Raw genomic sequence first — 22772 nt, 5'->3', positions numbered from 1 at the left:
TCTTACTTGGGTCAATTGAATGACCAAAAAATATGACCAATTATAACAATCACAGGCAATAGCCCCACAAACTTTTTTGTCATGTTTCTCATGCTACTCTGCTAAATGTATGTAGCAGTCAGACTTCAGCCTCAAGATTTACAATAAATCTTATAACAAATATTATACATGTTATCTGAAGCATCCAATATTTGTTGGATCAAAGTTTGAGAGAACCAAAGGAACCTAATTTTGCTAATTCAAACCAACTAGCTTCAGCGCAGCTCGACACCGCTCCCAATTTTGGAGAGGTCCAAAGTTTAAACTTCGGTGGTGTATGTTAGCTTGATCATTTTTCTTATTCTAACTTCAAACTCATAATTTATTTCAAGTTGTAAAATAATCTGTTAGAACATTAACAAAATCCATGGTCATGCTATCTACTATTACTCAATGCAAACATTCTCCATAGCATGCATGCAAATCTCGTGCAGCATAATTATCATAGACAAATTTCATGAGTGGTGTGAGAAGCTCTGCTTGGGGGTTTATATGTATTTATAGCCTCCCTCGCATGCAATGGATACCAATTTAGTAGCAAAAAGAAAAGAGAAGTTTAGTAAAATAACTATTCTTATGACTTGTTTACAAAGTGGTTCCCCGATATCTAAATATGGTTAACTTTTTTTGTTTCATTAGATTACTGTTGAGCTGATGGACCAATTCAACTGCGAAGTAACATTACAAACATGTGTGCATGGGGGTTTTTTATTTTTTTGTTTTTCTTTGTGTATGCTGCTTCACGGTTGAACTGGTCATTAGCTTGGTGGTGTACTTGGTCCCTCCCTACAGACGTAGACATGAGGTCATAATAACATGAGTGTATTTATTTATTTATTTTTATACCAAGGATGAAGGGGACAACAACAAAAAGAAGGAAAAACCGACCAGGATATGAACCATAGGGACTTCTTTGGATGTCAAATGACTCAAATTGGATTCTCTTCCGACATCATCCATCCCTGAGATGAGAAGGATGTGGGCGTGACTTTTGTGGCCGCCTCCATCAGAAAAGACTTCTGTGGCCCCCTTCAAATGGTCCCATTTGGGCGCCTTCTGAACTCTCTCTCTCTTTCTCTCTCTCTCTCTCGACCTCAGCTTCCAAAAGCTCTCGTCCTCCCTCCAAGTTTCCCTTCATTTCTAGGGTTCTACCTCCAAAGCCCTTCCGTTCCTCGGAGAATTCTCTCCTTATCTCCTCCGGCCGCGATCACGGATTTTCCGGGGCTTCCCTAGTAGCTTTGAGCGAATCGAGAAATGAGACCCGATTGTGTTGTAAATACCGCATTCCTCTTAGTATTTTTTTATTTATTTATGGATCTTTTGAATGTTTCCATGTTCCATCTGCTCAATTTTTCTCTATTCCGTATTGATGTGAGCCCATTTGATCTTCTACTAGGACACGCATTCTAGAGTGAGAACCATATGTAGTTAGAATTTGGCAGTTTCTTTTCTGGATAAAGGATTCTACTTTTTAGTTTTCGGAATTATTCTTCCAATATTTCTCAACTTACATAAGTGTATTTGGAGTCCTTTGGACCTCAGTCGGCCAAAAATGTGATAAAGAAATCAGGAAAGGTTCTCGCTTTCCCTTTTGGTCTTCCGTTTGCCTTCTTATTTTCCTCAAGTTGTGCCCCACTTTTATTACGCTTTTTTGGTTGCCATAAACCAGAGAAAACCAACCTTTACGAGTATTCTGAATTTATTTATTTATTTATTTTACCCCACTTGTGTCTCGCCCGCCCCTTCTATTGTTCTCTGACTTGAGAGTCATTGATGCAGAGATTGAGCAGAGTTCCAGGTGTTCGATTTAGGTTCTGGTAGCTGGAAAGAAGAATTAGAAGAAAGGTGAGGACTTTAAATGGGTCAAGTTGCTTCTCTGTTCTAAAAGGGCTCGTGAGTTTAAACCTGTCTCATCGAATCTCCTAGAAAAGCTGCCCGTGATTCACCTAAACTTCTGTTGGTTGGCATTTAATTATTCTGATCCATAGTTAGCCGACTGTAAGGTCGTCTTATGCCGTGTCATCTTTGCTCACCATAAATACTTCTTTATGTGTCGCATTACTTTGTGAATTATCTCGCAGATGTATATTCAGTTTTGCCAGCATCCTCTTAATTTTTGGGGACCATCATCTTCTTCTACATCTCTCTTACCTATTTTCTTGGTCTTGATCGTGTCTGGTCTCTACCAGTGCTTATATCTTAAGAAAGACTTTCATTTCTTTTGCATATATGTTTATTGCTCATGTTACTAAGCTTGTGTTGGCAGAAATAAGTTTTAGAATATGGGATGCCTGGTATCCACACCAAGAGATTCAGGTGGACACAGAATAAGGCCTGGGAATATTGGGGAGGTGGCTGTGTTTGTGCCGGGATTCCGAATCCCTAAGAGTGTGGACTTTTCACAGCCACTGGGTGACTGCTTATCAAAGAGTCTAGTGGAGCGACTTTCAGCTCTGAGGGCTCGGATAGTTGTCATGGCTGCCCGGGAGGCACCATCAGCAGTGAAGCCAAGATGGAGAGCAGCTACTCGACATGGTTTGTGGGATTAGGAATCCTGGGGTTGATTCAATTTGATCATAAGATATAATGACTGATCCAATATTTACCATGCCTGCAGGAGGTTCTCCCTTGGCTGATCTTCTTCGTGCTCTGGAGGACTACTTACCTGTACTGCTGGGTTTGGTGGAGGATGGTAATTTGAATGATTACTAAGAAAATATTTGATCTTTCACTGTTTCTCATATTCATTGCATATTTATTTAGTCAGACAGTTGCTTGAGTTATCCTATACAGGTAGTCAATTGAAAGACAAGATACGGTTTGTTTGGGTTAACCAGGAGGATGATGTTGGGGTGTGTCTCTGTATCTTTTAACCTCTCAATGCTCATGCAGATGGATTTCACATAAAAAAGAACAAGCAATACAGATAGCTGACTGTGATCCCTATACATGCAGGAAACTGCCATGACAAACGCTTGGTATGAGGTGCTGTCAGTTTTACACTTGATGGCTGTGATATGTTTATCACTGGCCAATTTGTTGCTTCTTCCTAAAACGTCTACTGATGGTTATCAGCCAAGGGTATCTGAAGGTGGGTACTAAGACTAGATCATATGCTACAGATGCTGCATCATCATCTGTCTGATTATTATCCTTGTATATATTTGAATTGGGCCAGAGCATATTTTCACCAGCTTTTGAGATTTTTTTAGGAATTACATTAACATTTCTTTTGTTAGTTTTGAGGTTGAGCAAATTCTTATCGTCTGCATCTTAATGACCTAAAATTACAGCTGAACACATAGTTTTATATTTTTTGGTTGAACCCACATAATTTTCCTAATAACCTGATGCTAATGAAGTGATAACCATTGGTCCTAATTTATGTTGATAGTGCAGGATATTTGCTTAATGAGTCATGAAGAAGTAGCCTGTTGGTGTAGGATATTTGCTTACTGAGTCATGAAGAAGAAGCCTGTTGAACTTTAATTGACATTACCAGTCATATATGCAAACAAAATAATTCCTTTTCTCCAAGTTGGTGTTCATCTAACATATTCTCTGAAACTTCTCAAATTTTGTAGTTTCAGATTACATGAATGATGATATTTTCATATGTACGTATAAATTGCTGATTATTATTATTATTATTATTATTGTTGTTGGGTGGGGCGGGGGTGGGGGCATCTTGATGCAACATAGATCACTACTGAAATGAATAATCATTTTAAATGCAACCTTCATTGCAGAGAGCAGACGGAGCTCTGTTGATGTTTTCTTGAGGGCAGCAGGTTATTTGGATTGCGCTATTCAGCATGTTCTTCCTCAAATACCTCAAGATCTCAGGTTTGATATCTTGGGTTCCTGTCTCATCAAACCCATCTGCAACTTGTTTGTCTGGTTATCTGGTGGAAAATTGTCTGTGAACAGCTCATTCTAAAGAATATCCACAAGTTTATAATTATAGATTCCACAATGTTTTCTACTGATTTTGTTTTGCATGTTTCGAATGGTTCTATTTCCTATGTAACGTGCAGGAGAGATCTCCCAGAAGACCTCGCAGAAGGAGTGCTTAAAGCTCTCTCCATGCAGGCCTTGGGTCAGGTACTGACTTATTCTCTGACATTATTCATGCATATATATGCATTTTTGAATCCCTTAATTGAATCGATCAAGCTTTGGTATAGCTGCCAATCAGCCAGGTTGGCACCATTGTCTGGTTTGGAGAGGTCCAGGTTTTGAACCCTGGTGGTGGTTTCCCCACTGTATTTCTTTTCTTTTCTTTTTCCTTTAAAACTCACATGCAGCTAAAGTGGGCTTCATGATTGCTTCTTTTCTGATCTTCTCTGCAGTGCCTTAATGGCTTCACCAGCGTCACTTTACTCTAAAAGTTAAATTGGTTTTTAAATTGTTATTGCATGACATAGTCGGTTTCTGTAGTGTCTTATACAGGGTTTTGTTTCTAAAGCTCCATCTTCCTAAATTAGTTTAGAAATGCAACCTATTTCTTGGTAATGCTATTAAGATTAGGTAAACTTCACAGCTAGGAATGTATTAGTTGCCTATTCATTCTAGAACTGTAGCTGTATGAAATTGTATTGGTTAAAGTCAGACCCGCACCACTACATTCTAGTCCCCTATCATGCAACAAGTGATATGGGGGAACATCTCAACTACTTGTGGAAGTGTGGTCCTACCAGGGACCATCTGAACAAGCTTCATTTGATTTCTTTTATCTTATTAATGTTGCAAATTTGCATCTCTTGGTTAACATGAATTTTTTGAGAAAGGTGCATCAGTCTTCTAGATTTTGAACCAAATAGGTGAATGTAACAGTTCCTATCCTGTTTGCATTGTCTTGATTTATGGAACAACACAAATCCAGTTCTTTAGAGACTTTAATGCTTGGTAAAATATCAGTTTCCTTTTGTCTGAAATCTGGAAAAAGCCAAAATGAAGACTAAAATAATTTGGCTAAAATTGACAAATCATTTGAAACTGGGCAGAACTATCAACCAAATTGCTGACTGATTTTGGTTTTATCCTGTTTTGGCGAAACATGTTAGCACCAACTAGGCCAACTAAAGTGTTGTGAACTAAAACTCTAACATTGTCATTATAGATAGTTGAACCTAGTTAGTGGGAGATTAAGGCACCTGCTTGTTACTGGAAAGTGGGTTATGAATTTTATTCAATTTGAAGTTTATTATCATAGGGAGGACTGTATATATTTGTGTTTTTCTTGCATATTCTTTGCTATAATATATATTAGGTTTTCCCATTAGATTATTGCTGTTTGAGAATGAACATAAATATTCTAGAGTAAAATACAAAAAACCCTTGTGGTTTACGTTTATTACACTTGTATCGACTAGTTTGTAAAACTACACTTACACCCAATTAAATTAATAGCGTTAGTGAATCCGTTTACTCATATGAAAAGTCAAAATTGCCCTTGCGTGATGAGTAAATTCCTAAAAGCCCCCTAAGATCAGGGATAAATTATACTTACATCTAATAGTTGGAAAACTCTATGCTTATCCCCTTGAGGTTTGTTTTTATCCAATACTTTAATTCATAATTTAACATAATGTTAGCCAAACTGTTAACTTAAATGGGACTAAATGCCACGTCAGAAATTTTTTTAAAAATGATCAAATTAGCATTAAGTAATATAACATCCATCTAATAAGGAGAACGACCTTGAGACGTCATGGGTCCGAGCTTGATCTTGATGAATTATAAGGAAAGAGCCATGTGCCAAGGGAAAAGCAATCTAAATCTTTCAAGCAAGTGGATGCCTTTAAAATTTTCTGCTGCAGGGAACTAACATCATGAGTTTTGTCTCGTAAGCCAGCCTATCCATAGTCCAAGCCAGGCTATGAAACCGCAACTGATGTACCCTCTAAAAAGAAGAGTTTTCATGCACGTACTGATTTGGATCTTTTTGATGATAGGCTGCCAGAGCTATTATAACTATATATATAGATATATAAATCTTCATTCATAATGACAATGTTAAGAAATTATATCTATAGTATAAGATAAGTAGAACTCAAAATCAGTAAATAATACACCGGCATTTCTGATCTCTATGATTGGTGGGCAGAGAACCAAGAACAAAATCTGATCAGGAAGGACAGAGGTTGGTCGGGAAGGATGCTTGTTGTCACATGTTAGTTGGAAAGCAAGCTTGTTGTTGGTCACTTGTCGGGAAGGGACGCTCGTGGTGGGCTAGCGAAGTGGGAAAGAACCTTTAGCCGTTTAATGTCGAAGAGAAGAAGACTCTTAAAGATGTAATTTTGACTTTTTTCTATAGAGGAGCCTTATTTTTCTATAGATGTAATTTTGACTTTTTGTAATAGATAAACGGTTTCGCTACCGCTTTCAATTTTAAATGGCCGTAAGCAAGGTTCGCCGTACCGGTACCGAACCCTGTACCAGTGCCGCACTAGTATAGATGTACCGAGTGTCGGTACGGTACGGTATGCGGTACGCCAAGCGTACCGACATTGGTGTACCGATACCGGTACCCATCGATACGGGTACGGTACGCTCGGTACCGACCGGTACAGCAAACCTTGACCGTAAGTGTAGGTTTTACAAAATATTGGGTGTAAGCATAATAAACCTAAACCCCAGGAAGGTTTTTGTAAGGTTTTTTTGGGTCATTTTCAAATTTTTTTGACGTGGCATTTGGGTCCCATTTAAAGTTAATTGTTTGACTAACATTTTGTTAAGTTATGGGTTGAAGTATTGGATAAAAATAAATCTCAGGGGGTTGAATGGGACTGAAGTCGGCAGGGGCTGCCGACTTCAGCCCGTGTCTCACATTCTCTCCCCCTTAGAAAAATTTCGTCCTCGAAATTTAACATACCTTAGCTTGCAAAAAGGTCCGGATATTTTTCCTTCATCTTGTCCTCCAGCTCCCACGTGGCTTCACGTTCTGAGTGATTGCTCCACTGGATCTTAACATAAGGAATCGTGTGCCTCCTCAATACTTGCTCTTTTCTATCAACCACACGTACAGGCTGCTCAGGATATGTCAAATCTTCTCTAAGCTGCAAAGGAGCCACTTCTACCACATGGCTCATATCTGGAATATACTTTCTTAACATAGAAACATGAAAAACATTGTGGACTCCAGACAGTGAAGGTGGGAGTGTCAGCGTAGGTTTTTCATACTTTTGGGTGTAAGTGTAATTTACCTCTAATCTCAGGGCGGTTCTTGTAATTTTCTCTACTTTATGTATCTAATTGACGTGAAACTACAAACTAACAATTAAATACCAAGTCCTATGATGTGATTTTTTTTTGAAAGATCTCAATGATGACTAACACCAAGAATCCAATCTCTCTCTCTCTCCCCTCTCTCTCGCTAACTTCTCAACTTTTATGAATGATAATTTACCCCTGTTTTATGTACATATTTTTTCAATGACACGTGATATAGCAAAAATGGCTACTTGAGCAAACTAAGATTCATATAAAAATGATGCAGTAAATTGATAGTCGGTCCCTCCATTGACGGGACTATAACTTTTAATCCTTGTTGACTGTTACTTTAACATCTATCCCAAGTTTCATAGTTTCTTTAATTCCCTGTCCCTAGTGGCTGTACACACATCCCCCAATATGTGTCCGGTTATAAATAACTGTGTACACACAATTATAAGTATGTGCAGGGACAATATAACAGTGCATAGGGACAATATAACTGCGTGCAAAAACTAGTATAGGTGTGTACAATATAAGTACAAGTGTGTGTCAATCCCATATAAGTGTGTGCAGTACTAAAAGTTAAAGGATAGTGGTCAAAGGGCTGCATGTTAAAGTTCGGTCGAAGAAAGGACCATGTATTAAGTTTCCGATGTACTAGAAATTGAAGTTTAGAATCCTTTCTTTGAGTGTAATAGTCTTTCACTAAATAAAACACAGTAATGACTTCTGTATACTATTGGTACAAAAAAAAGACACAACAATGGCTTCTGCTTCTGCATATTATTAGTATTCAATTTCTATTAGTTGTTCACGATGCACGGTATGCAAGGTTTTCTTTTTGATGCGAAAAAATTCTGAATATATATTTTCATTTCTTGAATATCATTTAACAGTCAATTGCACTCATACAATTCTATGATACTTGTAAAAATCAGATGGACTGAGGATCCTTTTCATGTGTATCTGTTGCTTTTTTTTTTTCAATTTCAACCCTAGTCAAGCAAAAATCACTTCATCAGTCTCACCGATCTCACATTTTTCGATCTTTCCATGGTTGATAATATAGGGTGTTGATATTCAACTTGGGATGGCAATTGATAGTCCAAAGGCCACACTAGCAGTTAAACGCCGGTTAGCATGTGAGATGGTCAAGTACTGGCATCAGGTACCGATACTTTCTTTAACTACGTGATCAGTTCTTTCTTGACATCCCTTTTCTTCATTCCTTAATGTTTTCAATTCTCTTTTCTCATATTTTGTTGGGTTGATTCTATGAAACTGATTAATTCACTTATAACTTCATGCTCTTTTTTTTCCCATCTTTTTCTTACTTTTTGCATTCTATCAATATATAAGGATATCTAGTTTATAGTTTGATCACTATAAAATGAGGATATTCAGTTCTAGTTATATTTCTTTTCTTCCTCTTCATTTCTCTTTCACCCTCATTCTCCACTTCATGCTTAATAGTTAGCTTGCAAATTTAGTTTTGTCAAGAAATTTCCACTCTTTTGAATTGTTAACTTTTATTGTGCATTTTATTTGGTAACATAGTTAGCGACAACTTCTTTATTAGTTACAAAGAATAGATGGTCCTGTTCTTCTTGGCTTCTGGCAACTGCTCCACACAAGGCTGCCAAATTTTGCACTGCATTCTCCTATCCAGTTATTGCCATGTTTAGTTGTCAGCACTTGACACCATTCTCCCGCACTCATTCACCTCAACTAGATTGATTTTCAAATTTCTCCGTGTATTTATATATGAAAAAAGAAAAAAATCTTTGTAAATCTCTAATAGTCCTTGCTGTTATATGAAAATTTACAATAGTTTATAAAATAAATGTTCCTTTTTTAATGGACAAAGGAAGTGAAATATTTCTGCTGAGCTATTGCTGGAACAAAATTCCATGTTTCTTATAGTTAATAATTCAAAATGAAGATTTCCGGTAAAAAGTCGAATATTTGTTTGAATTCTAGATCTTTCTAGAATGCATAACATTTTAAAGAATGTGAATAAATATCATGACTGCATGCTGCTTCTCTTTTTCTTTTTCACCCGTATTTATTGGATTTTGGTAGGTCATAATTAAGAATCCAAAAGTGTTTGGCCTCTCAGCTTTGCACTCAATTATTTGCTCTTATTGCTCATTATAATGGGCTTTTAAAGACATTTAAGATTCATCTAATGTTTTTCTTGAAGTTTCTGTTGAAAAAGTCTGTTGTTTCAAGAAATTTTGGTAAATTGTCTCACTTGCAATTTAAGCCAAGCTTACTTCATTCGAAAAGCTCTGCTATGTATCCAACTAACTGATAAATGTTTGATGCAACGGTCCAGGTAACACTTGTTTTGACCAAATTTTCATGATTTGCATGTCCTAGGATTGTATTAGGGTTGTAGAGATGTGATGACCTAGGACCTCACCTAGACAGGCTAGCTAGGAAGTTATTACTTGAGTTCCTTGGCCCAATATAAGTACACAAGATTTCCCCAGTGCACAATGATATGGGACTCGATGCATGCATGCACAGATCCTCACAAGGCAATGGTAGAACCAAGAGGTGTCCTGGGGTGGGGAGGCACATTCCTTTTAAACCTCTAAATGCCTGCCCAATTTAACCCCATCACCACCATAGACAACAATTTAAATTTCACCTTTTATTCTATTATTCATTTTTCAAATGTTATAAAGATCTACAAGTAATTCAATTTTTCTCTTGTTGATTTCAATTCATGAATTGTTGACTCTACTTTTCATTTATGTGCTTCTGAGACATGTATATTTTTGATTTTTATTATTTACTATTCAATATTTTATTTATATTTTCGCAAGCTTACTATGATAGATGAATTCATTTTTAAGATTGTAAAGTCGAAAAACAACTCTCTGTTTTCTTTTACAATGATATTTTTAATAAGCATTTTTCTAATATTTTTAATAATGCCACCCTAGCCCCCCAGGCTGTTTTGACCATTCATTGTACATTTTTTCTAATAATTTAGTTACAAGTTTGATTTACAAGCTGGGATTTATTTAGTGACTAAGTGCAAGTTTAAGTTTCATAGAATTTAAATTATCAGAGCCTATATATGCAAGAAAATGGTCATAAACAATATATCTGATCCGAAGTAATGAATTCTTAGTTTTTTCCCCTTCTGTCCTATTCTTCCTTTAGGTGGATTTCTTATCAACTAAGGTTTGAAAATCTGCCTCAAGAATGTGGTTAAGCTAGCCCGGAAACATGGTCTTGTTTCCTCAGATTTTTCTGCCACAATCTGAATTTTCATATTTGCAAATGTTGTAGTTATCAGATAAATGTAGTTTTGCACGATGCCATGGAATTAGTTGTTAGTATCATTTCTGCACCAGATTGGCATCGCAATGACAAGATACTTCTTGTGGCTCACGAGAAGAAAATGTCTTCAATGTGTGGTGATAAGTTGGTTGTGGTCTGTGAAGATAGCTTCAATAACATGAGGCGTGGCTCTGTTTACATGAGGAATTGCTTCGACAACAGAAGTTGCTTTGGCATCAAGAGTCACAATAGAGCATAGACATTTAGTTTGACCATATGGAGAGCATGCTACCTTAAATTCTTATAAAGTTGAGAGTTGGGGGAGGGGGACCCCAAATTGAAGAAAAATAGGTGATATGAGAAGATCTGGCAAATGAGTGCTCAAAATTTATGGATTCATTTTTCAGGATAATTTCTGAACAATAATTTGTTAGCCTTGAGTTATGACATTGAAGTTCTAATGGAAGAACTTATAGAGATTGAGGATTGATCTTTGAAGATCTCAGGGTTGAGGTTCAGCAAGATCATGCTATTGATGATCCATCAACCAACAAACACTGGATCTAACTGCGGCTTATCATTTGAGAGAGCATCCAGAAGCCTAGTCATTGATGAACATCACTTCGTATGTGACATCTGTCAGTATGATGATCCATTCTTTGCCAGTTTTCCACATCCAGCATGCTGCACCATCTAACGAATGATCGAATGTCTTGCAATCACTCATTGAGACGCATTGAAGCCATAATTGTGTGCCTTCATCATGAGAACATTGTTATTGACCTCATCATCAAGTATTGTAGGTATAGCGGTTAATTGAGCATCGGAACCGAGGCTTGTGGATTCAACTGTAGGATCTATATATTTACCTGGGAACATGGATTTGTTCCCTCCCACATTTTTCTATAAATATTGTGAATCTTTGATAAATTTCAATTTGTAACTTATATTAGAATCAATCTGAGATGAATTGCTTGTTTTTTACTCTGACATCTTACTTGCTTTGAATCATAAATGTTTCATGTTGCAAGTGTTGCTTTGCTTCCATTTTTTGTGCTTTTGTATTTTTATACATAGAGCTAGATGAAGAAGTCTAACTTAGCTACACTTTACCGATATTACATTGTTCCTGATTGGTGCTTGCTGCCAGGCACACAAGGTATCATTGCTCCCTGACCTGAATTGCAGCCTCTCGACTCTTCCGATGACATACTTGATATGCAAATTTTAGGTCGTTTGTCATGCTGTTCTGGCTACCTTGCCTTTTCTTTTTAATTTTTTTAACAGTTAAATAGGTCAAGTTTGTTCTTAGGTGCCAAACTTTATCTATCTATCTATCTATCTATCTATCTATCTATCTATATATATATATATAAATGTTTCTCTTGTGGCTGAGCTCATTCTAGTCTACACAGGCTCATGATAACATATCACAACTTCATTTCTCTGATGGCTGGGGGAAGAAACATCAACTTTTTGTGAAGTGGAAATATGTTGAAGCAAAGGTATGACAACCACTTCTGTTTTCTTTTCATTGTTCCTATAAACTTATTTTAAGCATTTCTCTGCATGAATAGTTCTTAAAGGTTATGGTTTATAATGTTCTTGTGTTACTAAATTTTACTTTTGCTTCTATTGCTTTAAAACACATATTAGTCAGAGTTCAGTGCTGCCAGAACATGTTCCACAATGAGATGATGATCTTAATCGACTGATATGTCACATGTCACTTCAGAACTCTAAATACCTAACGAGATTAAAATATTCATTACATATATTAGTTTGTAAACAAAATTAAGAACTAGATAACTTCAATTGAGTCTATCTGAAGACTTAATAGTATAAACATAAAAATCGTCAGGATTTAAGAAAACTGACCTCATATATATGATATAGAGGTTCTTGTTTCTGTCTAGTTTAAGTGCCTGGAATCAAATTAGAGAAGATGCAGTAAACCACCTTTTTCTTTTTTATTTTTCACGTTGTAAAATAATCAGATGTAAATTAGATATTTTGTCTTACGTGATTATGAATAATTCTGGGAAATATTGTAGAGATGTTCTTTAACAAAATCCAAAACTCTTTTGTCCATGCTTTGGTGATTGTGGATGATCTCTTTTCCTTAAGGGAGCTTTTGGTATGGGGTGATGACCCCAAGATCAAGGGTGATGTGGGTAGAAATATAGTATGCGGGGGCGGCTCAATACATTCTGGGGCCTAAGGCGAATCCAATGAACGAGGCCATTTTTTTTAATAATAATTTTTTTAATAAATATAAAATACTTAAAAAAATATGAAAATAGATAGCTATCAAGTACACTATTTCAACAAAGATACGAATCTAACAAAGATAGACAAGAAGCTTTTTCAATTTAATATAATTCTTGAATGGAAGCACATAAAAGTAATTACTCTAAATGAAGGGCCATGAAACTGATTAAATAACTGAGATAATGCTTGGCAATACTGTTTACCATGTCAAGCAAGAGCCGAATAGGAAAAGGTCATCCCATGGCAATGGTCAAGGTAAAGAAAAGAATTTGTGCATAAAGGAACCTCTCTATAAGGGAAAGTAGGGTCATTATGGGAAATTCACTCCATCTAATTACTAAAAGTCCCGTCCTACCATCTCCCCTGCAACATCACGGCACAGCAGCCATTCAACCCCCTCCCTCCTTTTCTCTCTCTACCACCCAAGAAGGGAGAAGAAACCAAGAGGAGAAAACTAAAAGAATCTCCACCCTCCAAGAAGTCCATCTCCAATCCCCCTATCTTTCTTCCGGATGGCCCAGCTGGATCAGGAGTAATGTGGAGGGAAGGAAAACCAAGACCAAAACCAAAAAAGAGAAGGGATGAAAGATAAGAGTGGCTTCAGGCGTCTATCAAGCCAACCAAATCCCTCCTCTCTCTCTCTCTCTCTCGCCCCCCACCCAAAACAAAACTATTGTCCCCAACTTCCCAAATTGCCCCTCTGCAGGCCAGGAAACTCTCCACCGATGGAGCGGGGAAGACTCGTAGCCAGCTCCTGATCCCGTTTATATGGGGCCTTTGCTTCCTTTTGGTCAGCCTCCTGGGGCCTTCAATTGGCCCGGGGCCTTAGGCGACCGAGGCGGTCGCCTAGGGCTCGGGCTGGCCCTGTAAACGGGATCAGGAGCTGGCTACGAGTCTTCCCCGCTCCAACGGTGGAGAGTTTCCTGGCCTGCAGAGGGGCAATTTGGGAAGTTGGGGACAATAGTTTTGTTTTGGGTGGGGAGAGAGAGAGAGAGAGAGGAGGGATTTGGTTGGCTTGATAGACGCCTGAAGCCACTCTTATCTTTCATCCCTTCTCTTTTTTGGTTTTGGTCTTGGTTTTCCTTCCCTCACATTACTCCTGATCCAGCTGGGCCATCCGGAAGAAAGATAGGGGGATTGGAGATGGACTTCTTGGAGGGTGGAGATTCTTTTTGTTTTTCCTCTCGGTTTCTTCTCCCCTCTTGGGTGGTCGAGAGAGAAAAGGAGGGAGGGGGTTGAATGGCTGTTGTGCCGTGATGTTGCAGGGGAGATGGTGGGATGGGACTTTTATTAATTAGATGGAGTGAATTTCCCATAATGACCCTACTTTCTCTTATAGAGAGGTTCCTTTATGGACAAATTCTTTTCTTTACCTTGACCATTGCCATGGGATGACCTTTTCCTATTCGGCTCTTGCTTGACATGGTAAACAGTATTGCCAAGCATTATCTCAGTTATTTAATCAGTTTCATGGCCCTTCATTTAGAGTAATTACTTTTATGTGCTTCCATTCAAGAATTATATTAAATTGAAAAGGCTTCTTGTCTATCTTTGTTAGATTCGTATCTTTGTTGAAATAGTGTACTTGATAGCTATCTATTTTCATATTTTTTTAAAGTATTTTATATTTATTAAAAAAATATTATTAAAAAAAGGCCTCGTTCATTGGATTCGCCTTAGGCCCCAGAATGTATTGAGCCGCCCCCGCCCGTTTATATGGGGCCTTTGCTTCCTTTTGGTCAGCCTCCTGGGGCCTTCCATTGGCCCAGGGCCTTAGGCGACCGCCTCGGTCGCTTAGGGCTCGGGCCGGCCCTGATAGTATGCATGATATATATTATCATATTATTCAATTATATTTTTATAATTAAAAATAAAAATATATTATTGTACTTTACATTTATACTATGAAGTTATTTAAAATATTACTTCTATTTGCCTTATTTTCTTAATCAAATAATATTAATATTAAAATAATAATATAATATAAGTATAAATGAAATATTAATTCTATAATAACACTTAATATATTTATATAGGACTAATAATTTGACTGTCAAATTAAGTGGTCTGTCCAAACAATTCTACATATAAATTGCATAGACATGCTGCCAGCCAATCATGTTTATTTTCCTATGATTTATTTGAGAAGTCTCTTTAGTAGGTGCAAATATATAAAATATATTAGGGGTAGTTTTGATATTATATGGCTAATGATCTTGGATTTCCAAGGCAAACCAAACAAGTTACTCATGGATAATTGGGAATCTTTAAGCACCGGAACATAGCATACCATATGCATGATCTTAATTCATCAGGGATCAGCTTACCCCAGGATGAGGATCACTGGTAATCTAAGATCACCATGGTGATTCCATTTGGGTCACCACATGCCACCCAAATGTTAAAAATATGGTTAACAAATTTATAATCTGAATAGAAAAAAATAATAAAACCACCATATAAGATCAATAAATTGGAACAATATATTGCTGATACCATGAACTGTATATTAATCTTTCAGGGGAAATTTTGTATTTTATGAAGTATAATTTATATTCTCTCGCTTTTTCTGGATGCTCCTAGAATTAGAAAATTATGAGATATCTTCTGTCATGTCCCAAGACACACCAAGTTGGATATGAAATGCTCTCTCTCTCTCTCTCTCTCTCTCTCGCATGCGCGCACACAGAGGGAGACAGAGAGTCTGCTTAAAACAGTGCTTAAATGCATTAGGAAACCTGAGGAAATCTATATCTGCATCTTCCTGTTGTAATTTAATACTTCTACAGAATTCGACATGTTTTACATATATTTTTCTATCTACCAGGCTGCTGCATATTATTACCATGGATTGATCCTTGATGAGGGGAAAACAGAGAAATCCCATGGAATGGCTGTAGCTGCTCTGCAAGCGGCTGAGGAATTTCTCAAAGAAAGCAAGAAAGCCTGTGCGGCCTTCAATCTGATGCCTCCTATCTCCAGGTAATTTTATCATTGGCCTACCTTCATTGAGCAGTCTTCAATTTTGTTTTCCCCCCTTTTTTAGATGCTCAATGTTACAAGATGGCAAGTGTCATTTTTTCCTTGGTAATCTTTTTGGTTGTTTTATAGCAGGAAGATATCGTAGCAAACATGTTCTTAATCCATACCGACGTCCATACAATGTTTGATCAAATTTTCAGTTGTCCCCCCCAAAAAATCAACTTCTCAGTCCTTTCTCTTTTAACATTATAAATCGAATGGATTTTATCCCTCCCCTTACCATCAACAAAATTATGGAGTGGATTTTAAGTCTTCTAGCATGGAACTCTGTATTATAATTTCATTTTGTTGTACCTGTAAATTACTGACTCATGAAAGTGAATTGTGCCCTTGCTGTAGCATTGTTATAGCAATGTTCTTAGAAGTATCTCAAGACACACGACCAACCAAGACTCAATCAAATTATTTTCCATGTAATGGAAGATTAAATACAAATCACTTAATTGTCTTTCAGAATACTATCTCATTTTATAGTCAGGATGCCTTGTAAATAACATCCTGCCTTGCTAGGCGCTTTAAGTTCTTAAACAATGTTATAACTGTTCCATCTTCTTTATATCAACAGCTGAGTTGCTTCTGTCTCTTATCTAGAATTCCTGTATTGCTTCATTTTTGACTTAGTTATATATAAAATACCTTGGTCAAAATTGAGTGGAAGAAATTGCTCTTGGTGAAGTACTACTTTGGTAAACTATCATAATTCCTGTAACATACTCAAGTCTTCACTAACTGATCTCTTTACAGGATTCCTCCTCTGTGGGGATCTATGAAGTACCTTTCCGAGAAGATCCCCAAAGATGCCTCAAGCAAGGTTAAAATCAATCGAGATCTCTACAGTCAAGAAAGGTAACCATCTTAAAAATTGACATAAGATCTTTTGCTGAAATATGGTGATAATAGTTTGTCTAACTTCAATATTTGCAAGTATTGCATGACCTCTACTGGTACGTGCTTGTAGCTCTGATTCCATAATTAGTTAATTGCCCTTTGTCAAGGTTCTTTCATGAATAAAGCAGTGGACAACCACTTGAATTTCACACCCTAGCATGACACCATCCATGTGGTTCTTTGCATTCTTTTGAGATGTTCCTTTTTTGGGGCTGATTTGTCAGAGTCAACAATTTGTCTTGTATATTCATATATTAACTTGATTTTGCAGCCTGTGTACATCCAATGCCATAGCACTTTCCCCCACTGACTGCAAATTTTGTGACCCGGTGTAAATATATGCCAATATCTTCTAGATCTTGTATTTACTAGGTCTGAAATGTATGATCCAATATTATTTGTGAAATTCTTTTTTCTGAAATTTGTTTCTTTGTTATTGAAAATATTTTGTTTTACATGTTTTCTCTGAATCCCGATGGAATGGCGCTGAACCATGAAATTGATAAAAACTGATGTGGTTTTGACAGTGCATCGTCTTAAAACCACATGCTTGGATCTGTGAGAAGAACATTATTTAGGAATGCTTGAGCTGGTGAATGTGATAATATTCAGATCCTGAACTTGTAAACTAGAAACATCTCTCTCTCTCTCTCTTATAATTTTGGTTCCTTAATGGCTTATTTTTGTTGTAAACTCGACAATTGTGGCATTAGCTATTTGTGACACAGTAAATGTTGAAGTCTGAGTTGGCTATCTACGAAGACATACTAGTAAAAGTTGCTGTGGTGGCTAATTATGCAGGATTCTTCAGACGGCACCAACGTTGCCAGATTTTGCATTGGCTTTGAAACCGGATGACTACCAACTTCCTCCATTGGATGCTTCATGGAAGAAAGAGGATAACTGTCAGTAGAAAATTTTGGAGGAGACAAAGGCAGAAGAGTACCAGCCTTGAGAAGTTGGATGCATACAGCGAGTGAAAGGGTGACAGTTTTGCATACCACTGTGAGGTAGATCATTGGATGTGCGAGGGATCTCTTATTTACAAGTCTTTTGAAACATAAAATGTAGATAATAAATGACAGAAATGATTCCATTTCACCAATGAAGAAATAACCTGTTATTTCTTGTTCTTTTTCTTTTTCTTTTCTTTTTTTTAAAAGAAAAACCTTGTTGCTCATTGTACAAGCTCTTCCTATTTTTATTTGGCTAGAATTTCTAGAATAATTCTAGGATGAGCAGTGAGGGTGTTTTGGTACCTTAAGAAAAGGCAGGCATAAATAAAGGCTTCCTAACAGGAATATCTCCTGATAGCTTTCCTTTTAAATATTTATGTTTGGCATGTGTAAATTTCCCAAGAATAACTATTCCTTATTTGTGTTTATTTTTCAAGAGCTATTTGGTTCTATATCTGCTTCATTCCCAAACAAATAGCTGTCTAAGGTTAATTTACCCAACTCTCAATTTTGGTTTGCATGTTGTAGGTCTCTCCTTTGCGCTAATTACTAAAGCTTCTTTTCATAAACATTAGCATGCATGCATGTGTGATGCATGTTTAATTAACAGAGAAGAAAGGCTAAAAGAGAATTTTAAGAAAGGAAAAAGGAAAACATAAAGAAAGGGAAGGTTGATGAGTGGATAGGATCCTTATTAAGTACTAGACAAGGAAAGAGAAGCCTAATTAGGAGAGAGAAGAGAGACAGAAATAGAACAACTGAACAACTGGAAGAGTGTAATGTATTAGGAGAGATTGAGACTAGTAGGCCATCCCTAAGTAAAAGAGAGAAGAAAGAAATAGAAACAACTGAACATCTGAAAAAGTGTAATAATGTATTAGGAGAGATTGAGACTAGGAGGCCATCCCTGAGTGGTCCACCATTATGTGCACTTGTGCCTTTACTTCTGTGGGGTTTTGCGCTGCTGCTTCTCCCCTTTTTTTGTGGAACCAAGCCATCCTTTCTTTTTTTTTGGATGGATATCCAGATTCAATCCTTTCGGAATGGTGAAAGGTTAAATGTACTATTCCCTTTCCCTGTCACCTCCCACTTCTTATCTTTTTAGAAATGAAATCCTAAGCCTACCATTTCCTCTGCCAATCATCTTAGGTTATGTACTATGGCCCTCCTCTCCTTAATTAGGCCTTCCTCCCCTGCTTTATGCTGTGAAGCATCACTCTTCCTCAAGGATTACCTTTACCAATTCCTCAATCCTTTGCCGTCCTCAACCATGCCCTCCATCTTCTTTATTTCTCCAAACCTTGGCTCTCCTCTTACATAGCAGTGATGGTCTCCACCACTTTCATCATTGTTTGTACTCTCAACTATCCCTTCATCCCTTCCTCTATGCTCTGCTTTGGATCCTTCATTGAACTCCTTGCCATCACCGCATGCCCTCAACCATGGCAAGGACTTCCACACCTAGATCTTTTCAATTCTCTCCTGCTTCTTCTTTCAGGTCATTGGCCAACTATTTGATCTCACCAATGAGCAAACATCAACAATCTGCGATTCACATCATTTCCAAGGCGAACAAGAGAATTACTATTGATAAAACAACAACCACTTTGAATGGTGGAGCAGGTTTTGTTATCCGTGATGCTTGGTCGACACTTGTGGCAGCTGGTGGCTCCCCACTGTTTAAGACGGCTATTCCCCTAGCAGAGTTACAGGTTGCATAGGAGGGATTAATTTATTCCATCATGGTTATGTATGGACAAATTTTAATTTTCTTTAAAATTTGGTGATTCGTGTAAGGCTAAGGGTTCAAATCCATTCAAATTTAATTACAAATACTACGATTGGTTCGTAGTCAGCCTCAATGGATCTGTGCTACAATATCCTTTAGTTCATATAGATTATGGGCTGGATTTGCTCTAATACCATTTGTCACAACTTAGAATCTCATCCAAAAAGACTAACCAAATGGAACTAAATACATGCTCGCACGGGTCCTCATAAAAACCATACTAGAAACTGGAGAGAATAATGTGAGAAAATATTAGGGGAGGATCTACACAATTGCTTACTTTTCTTTATTACCACTCTTTAGTCCAAATTTGATAACGGCTATCTCTCCAGAATTGGATGAATTGACATAAAACAGGCCAGACATAGATCCATTATTCTGAAAGATATCTATTGCCAAAGTGATTTCTCTATAAGAAGCAATGAAAGAAAACATTTGTAAAACTAATTAGAAAGTTTGTCTTCATATGTATGCTTCTCTTAGATAATATAAACTATTTATTATAATGGTGATGCTTTTGTTTTCCATATTTTCAATATTTTTATATATTCAGATTTAATTTGAGAACAAACTTTTTCTTAAGCTGTAACTGAGTTTTACTCTTCTATATCTTCTATCTGCCTTCTATAACTTCTAATAACATCCTAGAATAAGCACTTCAATATTTTAAGCAAGGATTAAGATAAAACTCTCAAATCAATGTGAAAGCTATAGTAAATAAATCAGAATTTACATGGCCTATTTGGGAAATCTAGCAGGATTGGGTTGGATTTTCTACTGGATTTGTGGATTGGGTGGCGCATATGGGTATAGCTCTATCAAACTTCTTGCTTATTCATAATGAACAATATAATGGCTTACTGGTCCCACAGACAGAGGTAGAGATAGAGATAGAGAGACAGTGAGAGTTGTGGTGCCTATGTATTCCAAAGACAGACAGATAGAGATAGAGAGAAAGAGAGTGTAGCACCTATGCATTTCAAATGGCCTAACTGAATTAATCACCAAGGAGATGTTAAAAATGCCTTCGCAAGAGAAGCCAACCCATTCTCCCCACGTAAAAGTGACATCTTTCCATATGCTATACAACATAATTGAATAATCACTTAGTAGATGCCAATAATCACTCTCTTAAGACTCATACCTTAAAACTTTATTGTAAATTTGAGTTTCCATGTGGAATTAAATTTGTTTTCCATAATTTGCCCTTTTTTGTTATTTATTTAGTACATTTTGATGCATGAAATATTCTTTCTCTACTTATTTGTTTTTTTTTTTGATTTTTGTCTTATATAGTGATTAAATATTCTTTCCCTTTAGCTTGTCAAATGTGTCTTGTATTTGGTTTTAACTAGGCTTATGTTTAGAAGTGAGCTTAAATATTGTAATGTATTGGTAAAATACATTTAACTAATTATCTAAAAGAACATATAATATTAACTCTCCTGAACAAATGTAGATACCTCCGGCCCCTTCTCTACGCTTCCACTTGGTTTCATCCTGTATCCTTAGCCCCTTTTAGGTCCATTTGGCTGAATTGTTGGTAATAGAACTTTCGAAAATAGAGCTTTTGGAAGTAAAATTTTTATTTATTTGGATGGATTTTATTTTTTTTTAAAGAGAAACGTGATAAGCTCAACCATCCTGGTCACCTAAGCTATTTTCCTCATCAACCATCAAAATGGGCCTTACTTTCTCCATTCTTTTTACTAATAGTCTTTTACTAATTATATAATTTAAGTAAAATAAAATACATAATTTTAAAAAGTAATTTGTTAAAATTAATTAACATATTGTGCGTGGCCCTCTTCCCCTGAATTGGTCCTTGTCCGGTAGCGACGTCATTACGCCACTTTTAAAGGAAAGCGTTCTTCATTCAAAAAAGATGGGCTTCCGGGGGGCCGACATCTCTGACTGAATCTTGAAAGAAAAATAAAAGGAAAAAAAAGAGAAAAAATCCATCTTTTCCAAAAGCATAATAATAGAGACGAAAAAGAAACAGTGGTCTCCACAAAGGTTCATGTAACATGCTATTAGTATTAAATGCTCAATAAATCGACAAAAGAAAGAATGCAAACATACATCACCTCCAATTCTACGAAAATATATGAAATCCTCGGATAAAATCTGAGAATCATAACAACGATAATAGCAAAGAAAGGAGTAAGAAGAAGAGGAAATGAGAAAACCCAAAAGCTCATCAGAGCTTCAACCTAAACTTGCAGCTGCTGGACCTGATCTGAATCTGGTTGTTGGCCGTCAAGCTATCCACCACAAGGCTGCACCTCACCCGGGACGTCACCTTCCACAGCTTGAGACTCCCAAGCTTCACCCTCACCGGCACGTCCCCCTTGAAGTTCAGCGGCACCATCCCCGTCTGCTGCTGCTGCTGCAGCGCCGTCATCTCCGTGCTCCCCAGCTGCGCCTCCCCAGTGAGCACCACCGTCAGCACCGTCGTGTTCCGGTGCCCCTGATAAAACTCCGGGAACTCCCCCTCGCACAGGCTGAAACCCGAGTACCACACGCTCAGGTGCGAGCCACCCTCGTAGTATATCCCGATTTTCTTGTTCGGGTTCTCGGCGGTCACCGTCACGTCGAAGCCTGCATGCGCGGTGAGGTTGTTGTCGACGCTGAAGGTGGAGACGCGGAGGCGGTCGACGGAGTATTTCGGGAGCTTAGGGTCGAAGATGAGGTAGAGGATGCCGAGGGTGGCGGCGACGAGGACGATGAGAATGATGATGGTGAGTATGGTCCAGCACAGGCACTTGCAGCAGCAGCTGCGTCGCCTTTTCGGGGGTCTCGAGTGAGCGACCGGTATCGTGCGGCGGTGATGTGGGTACTGCCCGGCGACGGCGGGGTCGCCTTTGTCGGATCTCGACAGCTCCGGCGGGACAAGCGGCGCCGCCTGCGATGGGGCCTCGACGTCGACCGGGTGGATTCGCTGCTGTTCGGCCATGGCTGGGCTTTGCTTTTCCTAAATTCCAACCGCTCTATTTTGAAGACGTCTTCGTGTTGATTTATACGGATGGTTGGTTTTCTCTTTCTTAGGTATGCCTTGATATCGTGGCTTCCCATGCCTTGACTTCAAGTGTTTGATTTGTTCTCAAGTTTGAAATTTTATCGTCTATATGCATGGGGTTGGTTGTCCTATAGAAATAGAAGCAGGCGGCGGCTGGCGGACTCTCTACCCTCTCCTCACCTAATCTTTGCCCGGAAGGAGTGGTTTAGTTAACGTAAACGCGTTCGTAACGCGGCGAGATTTAAATAGAACT

At 37.7% G+C, this 22772-nt stretch overlaps 2 protein-coding genes across 6 annotated transcripts; one reads left to right on the top strand and one right to left on the bottom strand.

The window, feature by feature from the left end:
• The first annotated feature begins 999 nt into the window (after positions 1–999).
• Positions 1000–18082, top strand: LOC120107015. 5 transcript variants are annotated; one of them, XM_039120161.1, is made up of 13 exons: positions 1000–1311; positions 1819–1884; positions 2306–2574; positions 2657–2731; positions 2833–2891; positions 2995–3130; positions 3789–3885; positions 4077–4143; positions 8327–8425; positions 11961–12059; positions 15653–15807; positions 16612–16713; positions 17027–17210. In XM_039120161.1, the coding sequence occupies exons 3-13, from the start codon at positions 2322–2324 to the stop codon at positions 17088–17090; spliced, it is 1206 nt and encodes a 401-aa protein (XP_038976089.1). In that variant the 5' UTR covers positions 1000–1311; positions 1819–1884; positions 2306–2321; the 3' UTR covers positions 17091–17210. The 5 variants fall into 5 exon arrangements, with proteins under 5 accessions (XP_038976089.1, XP_038976090.1, XP_038976086.1 ...); XM_039120162.1 differs by lacking the exon at positions 17027–17210 and adding an exon at positions 17557–18082 and having other exon boundaries at positions 1008–1311; positions 2811–2891; XM_039120158.1 differs by lacking the exon at positions 17027–17210 and adding an exon at positions 17557–18082 and having other exon boundaries at positions 1011–1311.
• A 3425-nt stretch (positions 18083–21507) lies between these two features.
• On the bottom strand, positions 21508–22556 carry LOC120107017 (NDR1/HIN1-like protein 6). The gene has a single exon (XM_039120165.1). It carries the CDS (start codon positions 22454–22456, stop codon positions 21701–21703), a length of 756 nt encoding a protein of 251 aa, XP_038976093.1. The 5' UTR covers positions 22457–22556; the 3' UTR covers positions 21508–21700.
• Between the last annotated feature and the right edge of the window lie 216 nt (positions 22557–22772).

Source organism: Phoenix dactylifera, unplaced genomic scaffold, assembly GCF_009389715.1.
Source record: "Phoenix dactylifera cultivar Barhee BC4 unplaced genomic scaffold, palm_55x_up_171113_PBpolish2nd_filt_p 000727F, whole genome shotgun sequence".
In the NCBI taxonomy this organism is placed as follows: domain Eukaryota; kingdom Viridiplantae; phylum Streptophyta; class Magnoliopsida; order Arecales; family Arecaceae; genus Phoenix; species Phoenix dactylifera.
This window is presented reverse-complemented; position numbering and strand designations above follow the sequence as displayed.

What these genes read in the sequence shown, in the direction of transcription:
- LOC120107015 (XM_039120158.1), top strand. Translation starts at nt 2,322, where the DNA reads ATGGGATGCCTGGTATCCACACCAAGAGATTCAGGTGGACACAGAATA. An exon ending in GAGAGCAGCTACTCGACATG is followed by an intron (nt 2,575 to 2,656) that starts GTTTGTGGGATT and finishes CCATGCCTGCAG; the next exon opens with GAGGTTCTCCCTTGGCTGAT. An exon ending in TGGTCAAGTACTGGCATCAG is followed by an intron (nt 8,426 to 11,960) that starts GTACCGATACTT and finishes AGCTCATTCTAG; the next exon opens with TCTACACAGGCTCATGATAA.
- LOC120107017 (XM_039120165.1), bottom strand. Translation starts at nt 22,456, where the DNA reads ATGGCCGAACAGCAGCGAATCCACCCGGTCGACGTCGAGGCCCCATCG.